Source organism: Macrobrachium rosenbergii, chromosome 12 (genome assembly GCF_040412425.1).
Source record: "Macrobrachium rosenbergii isolate ZJJX-2024 chromosome 12, ASM4041242v1, whole genome shotgun sequence".
Taxonomy (NCBI): domain Eukaryota; kingdom Metazoa; phylum Arthropoda; class Malacostraca; order Decapoda; family Palaemonidae; genus Macrobrachium; species Macrobrachium rosenbergii.
In genome coordinates, this window is record NC_089752.1 from 12309697 (window position 1) to 12330500 (window position 20804).

The 20804-nt window shown below is 35.9% G+C and overlaps 1 protein-coding gene across 4 annotated transcripts in view; it reads right to left on the reverse strand.

Moving 5' to 3' along the window:
* LOC136844392 (uncharacterized) overlaps window positions 1-20804 on the reverse strand; it is a 464343-nt gene that overhangs the window by 12752 nt on the left and 430787 nt on the right. For 2 of the 4 annotated variants that reach the window (XM_067113510.1, XM_067113513.1), the window contains exons 8-10: window positions 19288-19386; window positions 10239-10386; window positions 3542-3642 (exon numbers count right to left, since the gene is read on the reverse strand). In XM_067113510.1, coding sequence (XP_066969611.1) covers window positions 3542-3642; window positions 10239-10386; window positions 19288-19386 — 348 coding nt within the window. Of the gene's footprint in view, window positions 1-3541; window positions 3643-9189; window positions 9338-10238; window positions 10387-19287; window positions 19387-20804 lie in introns of all 4 variants that reach the window. The other 2 variants (XM_067113509.1, XM_067113511.1) reach the window with 1 other exon arrangement.

Consider the following 20804-nt stretch of genomic DNA (forward strand, 5'->3'; position numbering starts at 1 on the left):
AAGTTACTTTACTGCTATGTAGTCCCTACGTTTCTTTCCTCTAATGATCATCCCTTAAAAGAAAAGCAACCATGCCCAATTTAGTATTACTTCCAATAATTTGACATTTCTTAGAATCAGTTCCTCAACACTTTAGCAAAGTTTGAGAAGTCAATTTTCTAGCTTACTGGCGCTTTGGACGTGGACATTAAAAAATTTATAAGATAAAAATTTCCAGACCTCGAAAATCTTTTAAAAAGCTAGATTTTCTGATTGCAGTTCCTCTTCCTCCGCTTATTTTTACTTTATATGAACTGCTAACTCTGTCTCTCTTCCTCACTGGAGTACACTATCTATCAACTAGTTTCCGTCCTACAGAAAATGACTCTTCACATTCCCTGTACATTCTACATTTCTTTTATTTAATGTTTCTGCCTCTCTCATTCATTGGTAGAATAACACTTACGAAATGTTTATTTGATAAATTTTCCCGGAAATCCTTTCAATTTTCTCATTAAATAGTCAAATCATTTATTGGCTACAACACCAGCAATAGCAAAGGAATTTTATCATTGCAGTGATAATATGGATATTATCCACACAACCCGAATCTAACAAGTCTCTGATATACAGCTCTAAATATTGTCTAGAAAAAAGAATTTCAGACTAAGATCTAGAACGAAAATCTACATTCTTGCCACTACGAAAATCATAATTTCAATTTTTTAAATTATGTCCAGGAATTATTCATATAACCATTCCCTTAAAAACAGAAAAAACTTTACGGGCTTCATAAAAAAAACATTGAAATAGATTTTGAAACATCCGTTAAAGGGGTTCTCTCTGTCTCGAACTTCATTTTGGGAAACAAAACAGCTGCAACATTTAATGTTCTAGAGTAGTTTCTATCAGAATGAGCACAATTATGCAAGGGGCATCCAACCCTAGCTGCCTAACTAGTTTCCTTCCGAGTAAAAACAAGATTTAGCTTTAAAAAGATGTTATAAAAATCTTCTCATCGTCTCTGGAACAATGAGCCACCGCACATTTACGTAGGCCTATGAAAAATACAATATGTATATATACATATATATATGCATATATTTTAAGTGGCAGTTTAATAAGTGTTTTAATATGTAATTATTCTTTAGTCTATTCTTTAGTCAACTTACTGTATGCAGTTTTCAGCCTTGAAAATGAAACGATGATATTTTGCTAAGGTAAATTACGATAAAAAAAATTTGTTTTATGTTCATTAAAAATAATGTTACTGAAGATTTTCACAAAAAGTATTTTAGACAAAATTGAATGTATGTATATATATATATATATATATATATATATATATATATATATATATATATATATATATATATATATATATATATATATATATACAATATATAATATATTCATATATGTATATAAATAACTGCGTGAACAGTATGAGGTAGTCTAGTTATGAAATATTTATTTTTCAACCTGAGGTGCGCTGGTAAAACGTACATACTGAAATACAAATAAAACTTTTTCATAAACTGACTGGATAACTATTGGAGCCCCATATAAAAACAAGTAAACGAATAAATCATCAAAACAAAACCTAACGGCTTCAGGACAATCCCCGTAATTCTACAATACTAAGCGAAATAATAACTAACCATCGAAGAAATTTATGACGACAAAGATATACAATGAAATATGTATCAAAAGCACAGGGAAGGGATGGCTCTCGAGTAAATGAATAACTGCGCGAAATTTAGGCTACAGTGGCACTTTCAGCCATTCAGTGCTTACGAGGGACTTCGAGTGGCTGAGTAAGATAGAGAGATCCAAAAAATAAAACAAAATGAAGCACATGGATCTAAATGCGAAAAAAGGAGAAATCCCCACAATTACACAAAGTAGTAGTAGTCAGAGAGGTTGGCCAGCAAGCTGAAGAAAAGAAACTGGAGTAGATGCAAATCAAAAGGCTAAAAAGTAGAGGGAACTAGGGAACGATGATGACACCCTTTAGGAATGCCTGCAGGGGAATGACAAACGAATTTTCAAACTTCGCACTATTTTCTAAAATAACAAACGAATTTTCAAACTTCGCACTATTTTCTAAAATATCCCTCAACCACAATGCTACAACTGTGCCAATGGTTTCCGATATACCTTATACTCAGTCATGAAAACTTCGAACTGCGCGAACCCTAAAGGCTCTGCTAGAAGTTGAACACTTGTCTTACTGAGTACTCTCTATTCAATAAAAAGAATGGAATAAACTGAATCACCGTTTACGCTTCAGACTTTATCCATTGAAAATACAACTGAGTCTTATCAGTACAAACGGAAACAATAAAAAAAATTACACACCTATTAGAAATAGCAACAATTAATAATAATAATAATAATAATAATAATAATAATAATAATAATAATAATAATAATAATAATAAAAATAATAATAATAACAACAACAAAAGTTGACGACTTCTTACACAAACACTTGAAAAGTTGCACCACATTTTAAATTATCGACCGTGTGTTTTGCAGAAAATACCCGAATTGTGTTCTGTAAAATTCGACGGGATAAAAAAAATGTGTACTCCTTTTTCATATGGCAGTTCTATGCTGTGTTAGTCCTCCACCCCTAGAAATAGTGAGAAGAGAGAGAGAGAGAGAGAGAGAGAGAGAGAGAGAGAGAGAGAGAGAGAGAGAGAGAGAGAGAGAGAACGGCAGGAGTAGTTGTTTAATTTTTTTTTTTTTGCGTCTCCTTTATTTATACGCAACAACATTGGCTGGCAAAATCTATCTGGTATGTTTCGCTACAGGCAAACTAGATTACCAGGCAATAAATAGTTGAGTAGATGTTTGGGTGCTTAACGATGTAATTTAATTTTATCAAAATAGATTAAAAAGTAGTCAGATCGCTTTTTTTTGTCATTTCTAGAACAAAAATTCGGAACCATTCAAAACATTAAATAATTAAGATTTTCGAATAGTAGGACAAACACAAAAAGAGAACGATCTAACTACTTTAGAATCTATTACGATAAAATTACCCGTTCCAGCGTTAAACACACAAACATCTTCTACTCAACTGTTTATTGCCTGATGGTCAAATTTGTTCTTTCCTTTCCTTTCCTTTGTTCTGTTTCAAGTTTCATTTTAATAACGCCGTCCGGGTAGGTCATTCTTTTAGTGTCATGATGCTTTATTATTAAAAATGTGTCATCATTTTAACGATTTTAGGTAGTGGTTTAATAGGTGTTTTAATATGTAATAATTCTTTAGTCAACTCACCGTATATGGTTTTCAATCTTGGAAATGAAACGATGATGTTTTTCTACGGTAAACTACGATAAAAAAAACTTGTCTTATGTTCAATAAAAATAATGTTACTGAAGATTTTCACAAAAAGTATGAGACAAATTTAATCGGAAAGCTCTCATTTGCGATTCATCACCAAAGAACCGAGAAAACGGTGTAAGTCAACTTACTAGCACCGCTGCTGCTCTGCAAATGAAGTGAAATGATGAATAGAACGAAAATAAATTCAGACTGTTCCACTGACCTTGTGATGAACCTCCTTCAGATGTCTCTGCAAAGCGGCTCTGGATCCGAGAATCTTGAAGCACAGTTTGCACTGGAACTCACGTAAAACCTCTGCCATGTCTGCATAATAAAAGGCACAGAAGGATCGCCATAAGATCATTATTTAACCGACGAAGGAGCATCGTGGGGAGCATCTTCTTAGCGGAGGAGAAGGGACAGGGGAGGGAGGGGGGGTAATAGGGTGTTTGTGCGACCAAGGAAAAACAGGTGAGTTGAGGGTGTGAGAGCTAAACAAAAACTTTTGGGGTTACAGCTTTTAATGGTATTGACAACTGCACGAGCAAGAAAATTATTAAAAAATCAAATTACTTTAGCGTTGTGCCGGTTAAGGTTTTAGCAGGCTGCTTAGCTCATCGACAGCCAAGGTTGAGAAAGAAAGTAATAAATAGGAGTGCCTTAAAATGCTTTGACGTTGCATATTGTTACGGAAAATAATTCTGAAACACAGTGGTACTTATTACCGAGACTGTTTTAGCAGGTCATGTGAAATGAATAACACAAAATCAGGAATTATCTAAGATATGAAAATAAATGTCAGAGTATAATTAAGAGGAATTAAATGAGCATTTGCAAAGAGTAAACACATATCGAAATGACTATTTCAACACGTAGATTATTCATAATGTCGGGTAAATACAAGTGCTAAGTTAGAAAACTGTATGAGAGAGAGAGAGAGAGAGAGAGAGAGAGAGAGAGAGAGAGAGAGAGAGAGAGAGAGAGAGAGAGAGAGAGATATCTTGTAATGTAAATTATACTAAAAATGACCCTGAATACTGTATAACAACTCATTACATTTTTTCCAGTTTTTCATTATCTACAATACGTCTTTAAACTGAATTATGTAAGACAATTTCTTTAGAAAGATAATAAAAGGGAATATATCATTCAGAATTATTTACAAAAAACACATTATCCACGCCTGCTGAAATAACCACTGTATTTTAGAACAGAAAAAAAAAAAATCCTGCATGTATTGGAAAGGAAATGATAATAAACAGCTCAAAAGCATGAACATTCTAAACGCTTCATGGTTCAACATATTCTTTGATCATGAGAGAGAGTATTCCCACGCTAAGTTAGACTTTAAAAGAGCAAATCGCCTCTGTAGCTACAAATGCTACGGCAGTTGAAGAACAGCAGTAATTTGTATATGAAGATTAACTAAACCAAGTTTTGTTACGGTGTGAATCTGCAATCCGCTGCCTGTTATTATTTCAGATTTGTCGAAATCATCATGCGAACTGTTATATTACTCTTCCCGAGCTAATACCCACACAACTTCGTTTTGGAAAGAAATATAATAAATTCTTAACTGAACTTTACATTATTTCCCTTACAAAAAGTTCTTCCTACAAGTAATGAATTATTCTCATAAAAAAGTGAAACGTTAAACTGTGATATTTTATTTCACGAAACAAATCATTCATAAACCTAGTCCTTTATTATAAACAACTAAGATGAAATGAAAGGCGGTTTATGGAGGATACACCTTATTACTCATTACCACTAACATGTATTATAGTCTTGTGTTTTAGGAAACACAAACGCAAGCCCGGATAGGAGACGACGTTTCTTTCGACCCTTGGAAACTGACATCTAAATTCCAAGACGCCAAATTTTTTAATACCATGTTGTTTAAATAGTAACGGTGGTCCACCAAACTTCGTCCGCAAAGAAGTTGGCGTAGCCTACCATTGCAAAGTAAAACGCACACTGGATACACCTAGGATAAACACTTCTCACAGTGTAATTATGCTTTACAGAAACATAATGCATTTTTGACGGAGGGCATCCTCATTAATACGTCAGGATTCTAATCAAACGGGTGTCATTCAGAGAACTCAAAATTATAATTGCCTCTATTAACTGCATATCACTCACTCGTCAGACAGCTGCTTTTTTGTCGTGAATAATTATCATTTAAGTGATTAAATAAAACATTTGGTATATAATTACGAATTTCAAGGTTTGGATGACTAACTATCTCGACCTTAAACGTTAGCGCATGAAATTTTGGAGATGAAAACCTTACTTAATTTAGTGTTTTAGCAAAGGTATTTGCTAGACTATTGTAAGGTTCTCTAGTAATGATGAAATGAAGGCTTAGCTTAAGAGTCGATTCATGTAAAAGTGAGACTATTTTTTAGTACAACAAGATATCATTTCCTTTTTGGCGCTCCCTGTACAAAACTGAAGCTTTTGTATACGAATCTACAGAATTTAAAATCTTCAGACCAGCAAGGCTTTCACAATAAAATATATTTCACGGGAAGAGATATTACAGTTTGATCCTTGAATTAAAAAATCAACAGTTTAATCATATTACGCTCTCAGTTAACAATTTTGTTGTCCTAAACAGAGCCTTCCGCATTACGGAAAAGAGCGTTGAAAAAATGAAAACTTTATTCTAAACAAAGGTGTATTTTTACAGTAACAAAGGGAATGAAAATTTCGCACACCTTAAAAGGATAGATACTCACAAGAGAGATATACCGCCGCACTACGAAATGACTACCAGTCTCGATAAACAAACTTCTTAAAAAGAATTCGTTTGTTGAAAACCGGGCATGACTTTGAAAAGCTGGTAATACGTTCAACGAATCTGCCCTCGCTAAATCAGAAAGAAACAATTACAAGAAAATACTTTCTTGACCTGTATACAGTATTTCGGGTGTATTAGTCTGGCGTTCGAAAATGAACATTATGTTACGTCCAACGACTGGAGACCAGGAACATTTATAATATTTTGGATACAAACGTCTACTGATAACGAATACTCGAGGTGGATATGTTATTTGAGGTCTTTTATTTATATAGGATCGCCGAAATTCATTTAAATGCGATCAAAAGTATAAAGCAGAATTTTCGGAAGGACAGAAGAATCAAAAGTACTTGCTCTCGGAAAAGTTTATCACGTAAATGAACCATGAAGTCTAAATGTATAGCAAAAACTTGAGGGGCCGAAAAATCGGAATGAATAATAAAAAAAAACTAGGATTAAAAAAAAAGTTCAGTATAAGTCTATAAGACGTAGGGAACAAAGAGCAGGAAAATGAGCAAGAGATAGAAAATTTGTTTTGAAATAAAAATTAGGAGGATTTTATTTGTGGAACCAAATGAAAAGAACACAGGACTTGTATACATAAATTATCTTAGAGAATGGGATACAATAACAATGAATTACAAAACGGAATTACAAAACCGACTTGAAAAATCTGTTTCTTTTCACAAGAACAAAACAGACACAAAATAAAAATTCTATTCAAGAACGTTGAAGAAACAGTCTCAGGGTACATAGACCATCAAGCTTTAAATTTTTCACAACTAAAGGTTATGGATAATAATAATAATAATAATAATAATAATAATAATAATAATAATAATAATAAACACATTCAGGTAAGGAAAGGACTGTGAAACGGCACATTAAACGGGAAGGTGAGTAATCTGAACATTATGTCATAAAGAAATTGAACATGAATACAGTTATTAAGGCATAACCAAATTCTAGGCATTGGAGTTGGGCTTAAGAAAAAATAAGGAAGATATTAATGAAAGCAGACACCTTACCTGGAAAATCTGAATACAAATTTCAATCTAATTCTCTTTTATACTACGTGAGCTTATTTCAATTTCTGAGACTTCAGTGTCTTTTAAAAGCATACAAGACTTTTGTGCCTAGGCTGTCTTAAGAAGAGCCCTTTTCAGAACTAAGTTACAAAAGAATCCTGATACAGTTTTATGATTCAGTTGTTAATTAAGTTCATATTTCGATCTCTGACTGAATTATTAAGGTTTTCTACTTGGCGCTAAAACCAAAGGCTAATTTTGTTTTGTATGTCTCCTCTAACAGCTTCAAGTAATCTCTTATATTTGTAAATGGAAGCTTTCCTACTCTCGTGCTAACATTTTGTTTCATTTACATCCTTAAATGAAGTTATATTATCTCATGGGGCAAACTAGAGCTCATCCTTGTTTCTACCCATCACTGGTTACTCCTTTTCACGATTACACCAAAGAAAACTGAGGAGATAAACATCCAAAAGTAGCCTCTAAGTAAGACAAGCACTCTCAAACTCATTTTAAGAGTTTCAAGTGAGGCGAATAAATCAGCAAAGTGAAACTCACTATACCAGGATTCTAATAGCCTCCAATGCCTACTGTCTGAGTGGTGGAGGGGTAGAGAAATAAATATAAAAAGATATACATAATTATATATCACAACATGTCAATAAATGCGGATATATCAAGTCGTCGTGAAAGGGAATTCAGGAAATCACATCACTTAAAACTAACATCACCTTAAATTAGCTGACTTCAACTTGAAGGTGTGTTTGTGGAACCAGGCAGTTTAAATATCAGATATATAACAACTACTCTTTGCAACAAATGCTTTGAATGCAAGATTGCATCACTGTATCTTGAGGTTCAAATCTTTAGTTCTTTCCACACACAGACCCACCTACAAATGTCAATATTTATCAACTCCTGAACATTTTTTTTTTATCCTTTACACATCAGTTTTCCTCTTCTGGTAGCATAACTACCTGTGCCATTCACTGCTATTTCCAGAAACTCTACATTTACTCTGGTGATATTAATGACAGCTGCTTACACAAGGGCATCTAATGGAAAAATGTTGCTGCTTTAGTAGCCAACTAAGACTAATCAACTATGCCTACTAAATGATTGCAACTAATAACAATATTATATATATCCCCTAATTACCACTAGTCTCTTAGTCTAAGAAAAATTAGTGATCTGTGCCTCCTGTCTTGTTACTAGGTAAAAAAAAGGGGGCAACAAATACAAATTAGCAGTATTTCTTTCTGAAAAATCAGGTTTGGAAAAAGATTTTTAAAAAGTACGCTGAATTCCAGATCATTATTTTACAAAAATTATTGTTTGAAAAAAAAAAGCAATTTAAAGTCGAGAAGGAAAAATATTCCTCATGCTAAGAAAGAGTTTTAATTGCTGAAAACCGTCATAATTAAGTCAAAAACAACAAAGAGAAGCCGGTATTTCAAATGACATAAACATAGTTATCGTGAATGAATAATATTGATAAATAAATGAAAAAAATAACATGTGGTGTTCAATACAATGAAAAGTGCTAATAGAATATACATAATGAACAAGGGAATCTTCCATCATTTTAGTTCAAAATGAAATGAAAATAAACCATGCAGCAAATCGAAATTCGGATAAGATTATCAATGCACGTTGATTAAAACCATTGTTCCGTTGATTATTAGTAGTTACAGTGAGCTTATTATAGACTTCTTGTACTGTGAAAAAATATAAAATGCAAAATAAAAGGGACAGACCCATAAGGTATGAAAAACTGGAATTTATCATGCAAGTAAAAAGGAAGAATGGGTTATATATATATTCTCTTCTTTTGCTTCCATAGTGACATCCCAGCCTTTCTCGATCTCCTTCCTCCTGCGCTGTCACTAAGGGTAGTGGGGAAGAAGAAGTCCTACTTCTCAGACTTCATTTTTCTTTCGCTTAGGACCTTGCACTCAATCGCACTCTCTTTCTCACTTCCGCTCCATTTGTCTCTACTAGGACACTTTTATTTGGAAGGTAAGTAAAAGGACTTACCTGCATGCATGCGCTTCTGGTGCGACCGCAGATGCTGTGGTTGACAGAACTTCTTCCCGCAGTAGTCACAGAGGGGGAAGACTCGGGCGGGATTTCGGCCGCAGGAGTAGGTCACGTGCATGTCCAGTGAATGTAGGCGCAGGAAGAACTGCTCATCATGTAACCACATACACACACGCACGCATACACAAACGCAAACAGGCGTACAAATGCGGAGAAACAAGCGCGCGTACACGCACACCATCCATTCGAATCACGCACGCGTATGAAAGAGAAAAAGAGAGACCACAATAAGGATGAGAATGATGGTCTGGTTAGGGAGAGGCAGCGGGTCATTGGAGGTCTGGCTTCAAAAAGGAAAAAGTCTTCAGGTTCTGTAACAATGAGCAAAGGAGTGGACAAAGCAGTGAACAGTATAACATGCAACTGCCATTGATAAAGGCGACTGCTGTCAAAATGAACCAGTTGTTTCACATCAAAATATACAGATGAACGATGGACTTTCATTTCCTTGACCTCCCTAGACGCACCGCCACTCGATGCCCAGACGCTCTCGCTAGACTTGTCTCTCAGCTGGCCGATGAAACCAGGCTGGGGCAAAGCTCTGTATACAATTAAAGAACGCTCAATTAAAGGCTGACATTTAATATGATTCTTCTGTTCTTTTATTTTCACGAGAGTTAAAGGAAATCTGATCTGCACGACGAGACTTCAGAGCCTGGCCCCAACGTGGCTAACGGCCCTTACCATTAGATCGGGTCTCCTGGGGCAGTTGACGCTGCGGTAACTAGGTACAGTAGAAGTTGTGATAAAATATATTGATATACAAATATACATAGATATGTAAAAAAAAAATTAAAAATAAAAGAGATCCCACCTTCCCGCCATCATCGAAATTGTAATAGTGATAAACTTGACCTTCTCAATCTCCTAAGGATCTGACTGCCCTACATAGTGTGTTGTATCACCATCATCATCATCTTCCCCTTCCTTTCTCTCATCATCATCATCATCATCATCATCATCATGTCTGATTCTCGGACACTCACCACTGTGCATTCGCTTGATGTGCACCTTCAGTTTCTGAGGCTGACAGAACTTTCGGCCGCAAAAGTCGCAGAGAGGCCGCGTGCGCTGGGGGTTGGCGGCGCAGCCGTAGGTGCGGTGCATGTCCAGGTAGTTGAGGCGAAGGAAGAACTGCAACGCCACAAGCACCACGTCTACTACAGCCGCCCATATGACACACACCAGGGAAGGGAGCCCCGAGCGTGCCAGCTGATCTGGCTCGACGGAATAGAAGCCATTCGGGCCAGATGGCTAACACGCTGTGGTCTCCCAGCTGCTGTTGAGCTGCGACACCGCACCCCCAGGAACTGTGCTGCTGCCCACCATCACCATCAACATCATCATCACCAACACTACCATCACCAACACCAACACCACCACCACTGCTGGATCACCCTTATATATATCATATATATTTTATACAATGAGGTCCGCGGAAGCAAACGCGGTCTATCTTTGAATCTTTGGCTTCTAAATCAAACAAAAGGTACATAAAGTGTCATGGGTCACTGTATGAGGGGATGACTGTGGTGGGAAATGATCATTGTGTCTCTATTCTGAATGAATCTATACAAAGCTTATACACCTCTGACTTTGGTCAACGTAGTATGGGCACCGTGATTTTTTTTATAATAATTATCGCTCGTGATACAAAGTTACTGTCGTTGTGAACGGTTCTGAGTGAATCTGTCTCGGCGTGTCCGTGAGCTTGTAAGTGAAGCAAGGTGTGGATAACAGTGTGGGAGTAAGTGTGAGTGTGGGTGTGGGTGTAGGTGTGGGTGCAGGTGTGAGTGTGTTAGTGAGTGCATCAGCCATGAGTCTGCTGAGCTGTGTGAACATCTTTGAATGTGGTGCAGCACAGCTCCTCTCTAAGGGTGTGCGGCGTCCAACCACCAAAAACTGGACTCCACTGCATAGGGATGTTTTTGCCTTAATAAACTCTATTAGGATATGATTTATCTTCCATCATTCTTGCTTTTAAAACTAGGTCTCTCAAGAGCTGATCGCACTTTTGTATATATAAAAGAAAACTGATTAAGTCCTGAATTGCTTTGAGTAAGTCAAACTACTGAATTCATTAACATGTCTAAAGTTTGCAGTATGAATCAAAACTAATCATAATTGTGTAAATGCAAAAGTACATTTGTAAATAAGGTTTAATAATAAGAACCCGTACTTTAGAGCAATTGAAGAAACACACCGAGGCAAAAAAGATATATATATATATATATAAAAATAACAGATAAAATGCACGGGCCAATGTAATCATAATTAGCACCAAAATGCAGATAGACAGGATAATAAAAGAAGTAAAGTCGAATAATAATAATAATGATAATAATAATGATAATGATAATAATAATAATGATGGTAATAATAATAATGATAATATAAAAAGACAAAAAACTGATACACAAGATGTACCAGAAATAGTAAATATAAAATGTATATAAACTTTGTATAAGAAAATTTAAAATCGGGTGCAAAGAATGAACGTCTGAGTGTGCGAGATGGAAAAAAGTCAAAAATATTATGGAAAGGTGCAGAACTTGGATTTTAACGTGCAAAAAGATGAAATAACAAGGAAATGAGATATTAACAGGGGGTGTACTGGTTGGATTTACCGGTACGTACTGGCGTATATATAGAAATATATATATATAGATATGAGACATCGTCCGATCAATCGCTTATCTACACTGAACAAGTGTTCTCTGTTCTCTAGCAAAAGCCTAAATTCTAAGGAAGTGTCGTTTTCTCTCTAAATCATGTATGTACAAAAGCTTTCTCTTTCAGTCTTTCTGTCTCTGTAGCTTCTGAATGTCTAGTCGAACCCACGGGATCTGCATTGCTATCTACACCTAATTCATCAAAAATAAAGCAGATGAGACTAATGTTATCTCTAGGATTATCCATTATGCGAATCTAAGTTGTCCTCTAAACCCCCTCTAGCAGCCGTTCTCTATGCGGGCGACAATCCTTCACCAAACAGCCAAGCACGCCATCATCGTCACCGGCCATCTTAACGACCCTGATTCACAAGCGCAAAGATGGTGGTACTGGACGCGAAGTGCCCACCCGCGTGAGGGACTTGTCCCCTTAAAAGCCTCTAGAAACTGTCAGCGCTACCACCAAGGGAATAATACATAAGGGGCGTATCAACAATTTTGTCTGACATGACAGAGAATGGCATCACTCCATCGCTTTGCTCCACCAGTCCCCTCGGGTGAGAGACTGATGAAGGATGCGAAGGCGCATGGCATTCAATGCTTGTCAAGACAGATAACTGCACACAGACCCTTCAGTCACAGTGGACTCTGCATCTATTGTGTCCTGGGGAATTTCATCTCGAACACCACGCCTCTCTCTGAGCTTCCATTCACTCTGGGGATTTCTTTCTCTTAGTTTTTCTTTGTTTTTTTAAGCCACTCTTTTCACAGGGGGCAAAAATGACTTTGGTGGAGAGAGGAACGATGAGGACTACGGCTTTCATTATTATTTTTAAAAAATGAGGGCTAAGCAATATCAAATGAACAAATAGATAAACGTGAAGAAATTATGTAACACTTAGACAAGTGCCTGAAAGGCTATGAAAAAGATGCCTCATGGTTCCTCCGATCCTCGCATTTACTTATGAGATTGAATTTGTTCACCTGAAGTTAGCGGTCGATGGAATGAAGTGACCACTGGAGGCAGCAGATCTACCCCTAGAGGTCATTCCACGATCACTACAATGATGGCAAACAAGAGGTTTCTATCAACAAGGCTAAAAGATCTTTTCTTGGTTTTGTTTGATCCACTGAGTCGTTTTCATTTTCCTCCGTCTTCTTCACCTCCTCCTCTTTTTGGCAGCTCTTACTCAAAGGCCCCAGGATGACCTTAATCTAGCGCAGCGTCTAAGCTAAAGCAACGACACCAATAACATTCATTTCTAACCGAACTCAGGAGCTCGAAATTGGGGCACAGCCGGGTTGCTACAGTCACTATACCAGTCCACGGTCCACAACCCAGGTCCTACAGTTACCAGTCCACGACCTCTAGTCACAGGCTAGCAATATTAATTTCTTAATGAATGATTATTCCTTTCATTACACTTCTTGCTAATCTTCAAAATGAAATGATTACGTTACCACTAATCGTATATCAGAACAACCAGAATTATAAAAATGAATAAAAATCAAGCGTTTGCTCCTCAAAAGTCTATTATATTATTTGTCTACGCGAACCGGCCAATCAAATAACGTCATCAGACTCTTCAACTGTTTTCTTGAGCGACTGAAATATTCTTGAAATTCAAAGAAAACACTGTGAGAAATGTTCGCTTCAGCTATAAAGATGAAATATATCACACGAAAAGATTTAAATTCTGTTCAATAACCTAATGAAGTTATGAGAATGCTCACACCTCAGGTTCTGCAGGTGTTGGCCAAATGAACACAAATTTACGGCTACGAAAAAAATGCAATCCCACAAATGATTTCAGTGCTAGTAATGCAGTTGTTAATTAGGTTTGCATTTTTCAATTACCAAGGTACAGCGAAGAGCACAGGGCTGAAAGACGGTTGCATCAGAGAAAGGATTCTTCCGCGATTTATTAAAATGTCCATGTCAATCACCGAAAATAATGACATGAATTTTCATCCATTTTTTTTCCGAGTTAATGCAGTGCATGATTAATGTCTGATCTCCTGTTTCAGTCAGAATATACAGTTCATTTTGGCTGTGAAATGAGATATTAGTCTCGGTCTGGTACAATGGCCTATGATGTTGCTGTATGAAAGAGTAATTAATTTCATCAACCGTATTATTTTCCAATGATTCCATAATTGCAGATTCAGTCTTTCGTCACTGTCTCTTTCAAAGGACTGCTTGCAGCAAAACTCTCCAGCTGTGGATGACTATTTTTGTCAAACAGACAAAGAAAGAAAAGGACTTCCTCTCCTGCATTAATTTGACACCTCGTATTTCCCTTTGTATCATGTAAAAGGATATGAAAACTAGCCTTACAGTTGCATATCAAATAACAAAATACTAATACTATAGAGGTAACAGAGCCATTCATTTACCGACTAAATTAGGAGAGAATGATTTTATTTCAATAGGTAATTAATTACATACAACTGAAATGCCCTTCTTTTCTATCAACTTTTTTGGCCGGGGGGAAGGTCACCGTTGCATGAAAGGATACTAAATCCCTTACTTATGTTTTTCGGACAAGGAACAAACAAGTATTCAAGGCAGAGACAGGAGGGGAGAAAGACAGATTCATATTGCTGCATTTTCACCGTTATAAACTGTGGACACGACGGCGTCTTTCATCAAAGACGCCGCTGGTGACGTCTGGCTGTGCCCCAACCTAGAACATCATTTGATGGATGTCTACTGTGTGGCCTGTGGCTAAGATTCATCTTAATGCAAGGACTACACGGCTGAGACGACATGGTGTGTATTCATTATTATCATCATCATAAGCATATATCAAGTCTTATTCATTGTGAATAATTAAAATTGAATGGAAGGCCCCGGATGGACCCTGGTGGAGCCTGGAGGACCTCGCCCGTGGTCCTGGACTGAGCCTAAACACGGAGTTTCTGTGAGAGCAGCGTGCGTGCGGCCGGGACTGGTCGGTCGCTCCTAACACTCTACCTTGCACGTGGAAGAGCCACCGCCCAGAGTGACGTGGGCAGCGGCCTAAGCAAGGAGAAGGACCAGGAGGAGGAATGAGGAGGAGGAACAGGAATAAGGTTATATAAATGTAGACGATTATACTGTATATATACGAATATATATACACATGCAGATGCAGTGCTTGGGGGGAACTCACAGAGATCCTTTTCACTTTCCCCTACCCCCAGTCCCTTTGCCCATCCAATAACACCTTCCTTTGATATCCTACGAATTCACCCCTCCATCCACCCTACCTCCCTCCCTCCCTCCTTGTCCCATAAAAGTAAAAGAAAACCATTAATGAGAGAGATGATGTTAAAAAACAAAATGAGAGAATGCAAAATCGATTTTAAATTAAGTTATATTTGATAAATACTTTTTTATACTTGGAAAAACCTTTTAGTACCAAAGAACATCCAAAATGCCACTGAAGAAGCGAAACTATCATAGGGGAAGGGGAGGGAGGAGCCTTTTTCAAACGTGAACCTGAAAATGTACATCAACACCAACAATGAAGATTCGAGTGATCATGAACAAATTAATATTTATGGTATATATAGAACACAGTATTGAAGGGGGAATCACATTACATTACTTTCCTCTGGCTAGTCAGGGAATTATTTTCACAGACTTGCTAAAGAAGATAAGGCCTTATGGAAGAAGAATAGAGGGCTTAATTTCTTTTTATCGATGACACATCCTTATTCTTACAAGAAAATATTTCAGATTGACAAAATCTTAATTGTAATGGTAAGATAGATCAACTTTAGTCAATATAAAATCATTCTTTTGCATGGAAAAAAAAGAGCAAAGCAAAATTTTCATGAACTGACCGTTATGAAAAAATATTATTATTATTATTATTCTTATGGTACATACTGTCAATAGATCTGGATTAAACTTAAGGAAAGAATGAATTGGCATTAAATCTAATCCTCTAAGCTTGGCGGATCTCATAACAATTAATCAGATCCAACCAAGGACATCACATGAAGGCATTCCCAGAGTCATTTAAATCAGTTCGTGCGGTGAAGGACTGGTAATTCCTTTCATGGCTATCATGGCTACTTTTTAAAAAATCTTAATTCGATCAAAAGGAATTAAGAGCAGTAGAAGAAGAAGAAGAAGTGTAGGATTCATAATAATAATAATAATAATAATAATAATAATAATAATAATAATAATAATAATAATAATAATAATAATAATAATAATAGTAAGCTTCCGGGGTACGTCTTCTAAGGATCTTAACTCAAGACCAATAAATAATAATAAAAAATGAAAAATATGATTACATTTTTTTTTCTCTCTCTTTACAAGAAATATTTTAGACGCTATCTCGATAAAGAAATCAACCAGGGTTCCAAAAATTTATTTCATGTACATGCAAAGCAATAATTATCTCTAAAGAGCCTCCTAGTATTTTAGCAGTTCCATTACTGCGATGTTTAGAAGGAAAAAAATCACAAGTTCCATTCTCGATTCAAAAAATATGACTACGCTTGATGCTCATGTCATATCTAGGTAGAAAAAGTCCTCCTTTTTTCTATGTTGCGGCTAAGAAAATGTCACTTAAAAGAGTTCTATTGTCATTCCTAGAGTACCTGTATCTCTACAAGATCTCACTCTTTGGTCTATGTAGCAGAATGGATGTCATTGCAAGATGTTACGCCGTCCATGGAAATCAGCAAATGAAATACATAAGAAAATGAAAGAAATCTGAAGTCGAAAGCGCATTATCCAAGGCACATATTTCTGATGAGGCAAAGCTATGCCAGTCATGTTTTTTTTTTTTTTTTACAGACAAGCAAAAGCTTCTTAGAATGTTCTCATGTGATATCTATGTACTTCACGTTTCAGTTATGAAGTAAGCTCACATCTCTTGAATGATTACGCCTTGTTGAAAGTTTAAAATGAATGACTTTTTTGTGCACAATACATAAAGCATCAACATAAGGCCGGAAATATACAGTTTAAGGCCAGAGCATATGATGTAAAGCCAGAAAAGATTCAAGTTAGAGTACATTTCAGAACTTCAGGAAAAGAGAAGATAAAACTGCCTGATCAAGAGAAGGAGGCTCATTCAATCAGGATGTCTCTATCTCCTTCAATACAAGTCCAAAATAGTCTCTACAAACTATCGTACATTCTCCATTCTAAGAATCCCACAATACAAGAGACCATTTACTTCAAGGAAAAAAAAAAAAGCGACACGTCCCTCCTTTTGACATTAGTACAAAAATAGGCTGAGCGCTAAAAAACATGTCACACTAACAGAAAGTACAAAAAATCTTCCTGAAAAATGTATAATCCCTTCGTAACGAGAATATCTACAAATTTCAAAAAATGTAAATGGGCATGACTGTCTCTTCTCTCTTTTATATGAGCTCCCTCGGATCCGCTGCGAGTGGGTGTGAGGTGATATCAAGGGATAGGTGGGAGTGGGTGACGGGCTGGGAGTATGGGCGTGCAGTGTAGCCATGCAATCATGCACATACAACTACACAATCATGCTTCATGCAAGCATCTTACTACATGCTAAATTACAGGAAGCTGATTCTCTGTTGATGGTTAAGTACTGAAAAAGTGTGTGTGAGTATGTGTGTGTGTGTTACAAGACTTTTTCATTTAATATCTTTTTATTTATCTTTTTATTTTTTGCAGCAACACAGTTAAAAAAAATGGTTACATCAGTCTGTTTGGTGAATAAAGTCTCAGTGAAATTACAAAATGGTAACAATGTAAAATACTGTAAAACATTTCAACTGTCTTTCTGTAAAGGACTTGAACTTCCACTGTTTCATATAAAAGAAGATCAGCTTCCGAGAAAAATGTTATCTATTCAAAGAAAGCACAACATACCTGGCCAGGGGAGGAAGAGAGACGGAAAAAAAGCACTAAACCCTTTTGCCTTTTCTGTCTTTTTCAGTTCTCTTACTTTTCACGTTTTTCTGATTTAGGTTTTTTCGCCTCAGGTTTGTAGAGCATTTGTTATTTTATTCAAAAATCAATCAAAAGCTTAAGACACTGGCCTCTATTTGGTTGCAAAGTTTCCTAAATCATTTGATTAATTTTATTTTTCAATTGCTTTTTCTTTTTTTGGTCCCTTTCTTCTTTTATGTACGTATATCATCTTGCTATTATTTTTTTACTCTTTAATTCTTGTTGTACCGTGCAAAAATAAAACCTAATGAGAGGTGATATAGCAACACTGCATAGTGATGACAACACTGTTTTGAGAACTAGTTAACATTTCCGATTGATCGCAAGGAAGTTATACCTAACGATAAAATTGCTGGTCGTCTAAGCATTTAAAGAGCGGGAATGAAAGTTAAAACAAAATATTCTTTAAACTTTCATGTTACAAACTTCAAAGAATCATTTTCCTTCAACTTACACCTATAGAGAGAAAACTAGTATCTTCTTACTTTTGAATAAGGTTCCGGCTTCATCAAGATCAGACATGATTACATATACGTAGAACACAAATCTTTTGGTCTTTGTTGACAGATCAATAACAGTAAAATCATTCTGAAATTCTTGTTCAGTTCTTCAGTGGCTGATAACGTATCTCCAACAATAAAATATTACGTCGTAAAACTAAAAACAAACCACACTTTGTATTTCCCGTCCATAAAATTTCATATTACAATTTTGTTACTTAATCCTGAACGGGAACTTTGATATAATATTTTACCAAGGTACAAAAATAACATATTTTAACAAGGTTCCCTTGTAGCACAATGGCTTAAAATATACGCCACGGCTTACAGGGCCTGTCGCGGCTCAAACTGGAGCTGTTACAAAAATCTCTTTCATTTTCAAGTTTCTTTTCTACTGTAAGTGTATTCTAAAAAAAAATGGCGAAAGACAAACGGAATCGGTAAAGCCAATAATCCATTCGAGAGCCAGTTCGTCAATAGTGATGGTAATTCTCACGGCCAAATCAAAATTTAATTTATTCAGCTTGTTCTGTGCTCCTGTAACGCTGCCTCGGTCTCTTTTAGATTACTTACTGTTCGGCATTAGTAATCTCAATCCTATTGAAATCTCAACTTAAGCTGATGTCATGCTCTAACACGCCGTAAATTTCAATTGTTATATTTCATGGGATAATTCTCTCGAATCTCTTCCAGTACCTTGTAAATCCCTGATGCGTGGAAAAGTTTGCAATAAAAGTGTTGTATTGCAAGAACATAAAAATATATATCAGATGGTAAACTAAAAGTGAAAATCCCCCTGAAACCAGGTATGCCGCTCAAGGTGTAGCAAAAGCATTACTAAATCTCATCATGATGTCAATATCAGGCAACTCATGCTGTCAGGCAGGGTCATGCTTGCTCACAGGCTGGTAGGCACACCTACCTTCTTGCAGTATTGGCACTGGTAGGCCCCTCTTCCCTCGTGCTGTTCGGCTGCATGACGCATGATGTTCTCCTTCCCAAGTACCGCCAGCCCGCACACCTGTCACAAACAGAAAGCATGGATGGCATTAATAATTATAACAACAACAACGAAAATGTGAATGGCTACGATCAAACTTACAATGACAGTGACATAGAATATACTTAAATATCAGTAAATCAATCATATCTACAACTTAGAGTTTAAGGCTAATCAAACCAGAATCCAAACAAAAACTTCACTGAATAACAGGAAGATCTTATAGCAAAAAAAAAAATAAATAAATAAATAAATAAAAAAAATTAAAAAAACCATTACCTCCTAATCCTGCGACAAGAGAAAAAACCTAACGGGGCCATCGTTAGATTGAATCAAAGTTCCCCTGTCGAAATCTTTTGTCATAAATCAAAAGCATGCATCTGAATTGGCCCAACATTTCATATGGCAAGTGAAGAGCCAGCAGCAAAGTGTGGAATCAAGCACTGCATAGATATAAAAAAAAATCTAAGGACTATGTGTGCGATGTAAAACGTTTAAATACAATTCCTAGGTAGTCTACAGCATAAAGATTCCTTTTCGTCATTGCACAAATCAATACAAACTACGCAGGTACTGCAAAAAAAAAATCCCGTTGCTTTATGGCTTACTTAGACTAAATGAAGTTTTTCTGTGCAAATTATTTTAGTCTAAATTGTAAATATGTTTTACCTTTAAAAATGTACTGTTAACCTATTTTACCTATGTCGATGTACGCACCGAAGAGAATATTCAATTATAGTATAAACTGTCTAACCATACTATACAATGTTAGAAAAAATTTGTAACTTTTCATACTTTGAAAAAAAACTGACAGGCATTATACAGAATTTCTATACCATACCTGCATTTCACACTCTGCTGCTAACACTGACAGAATAACTAAATAACTTGAAGTTCTAACACTTAAAGCCATAAATTAAAACTTACTTGTCGATGTGACTCATGATAATATTTTACATTTTTTTTTTATTCTGCAAAAAATCTTACTAAGGAGACTTTGCTGGTTGACTTGACGAAGTGTCTTAGGTATACCATGATCATAAATTCATAAAAGTACATAGAAAGATTATAATTGTGCTGACCCTTCCTTTAGTAAGAGTTATTGAAAGACAGCATTAAGAACCTAAAGGAAAATTAAACAGAAAACCATTAATCTTCTTTCATAAAACCCACTCATCAGTTTTCCTCTTGTGACATGATAAAATAAATAGGTTAAAATAACGACAGACTTTCTGAAGTGCTGAAAAAAATTCTGAATACTTTAAGGTATCTATATTGAAGTGATTTTGATTATTTACGTTAGCAAATAATGAACAAAATTCTATAAAATAACACTATAATTTCTTTTCTGTTCAGATACTAGTAAAATAGAATGGGGAAATCTTGGTATTAATTTCCTATTCATATTTTCATCAAAAGGGTAAAAAATTACAAATGTA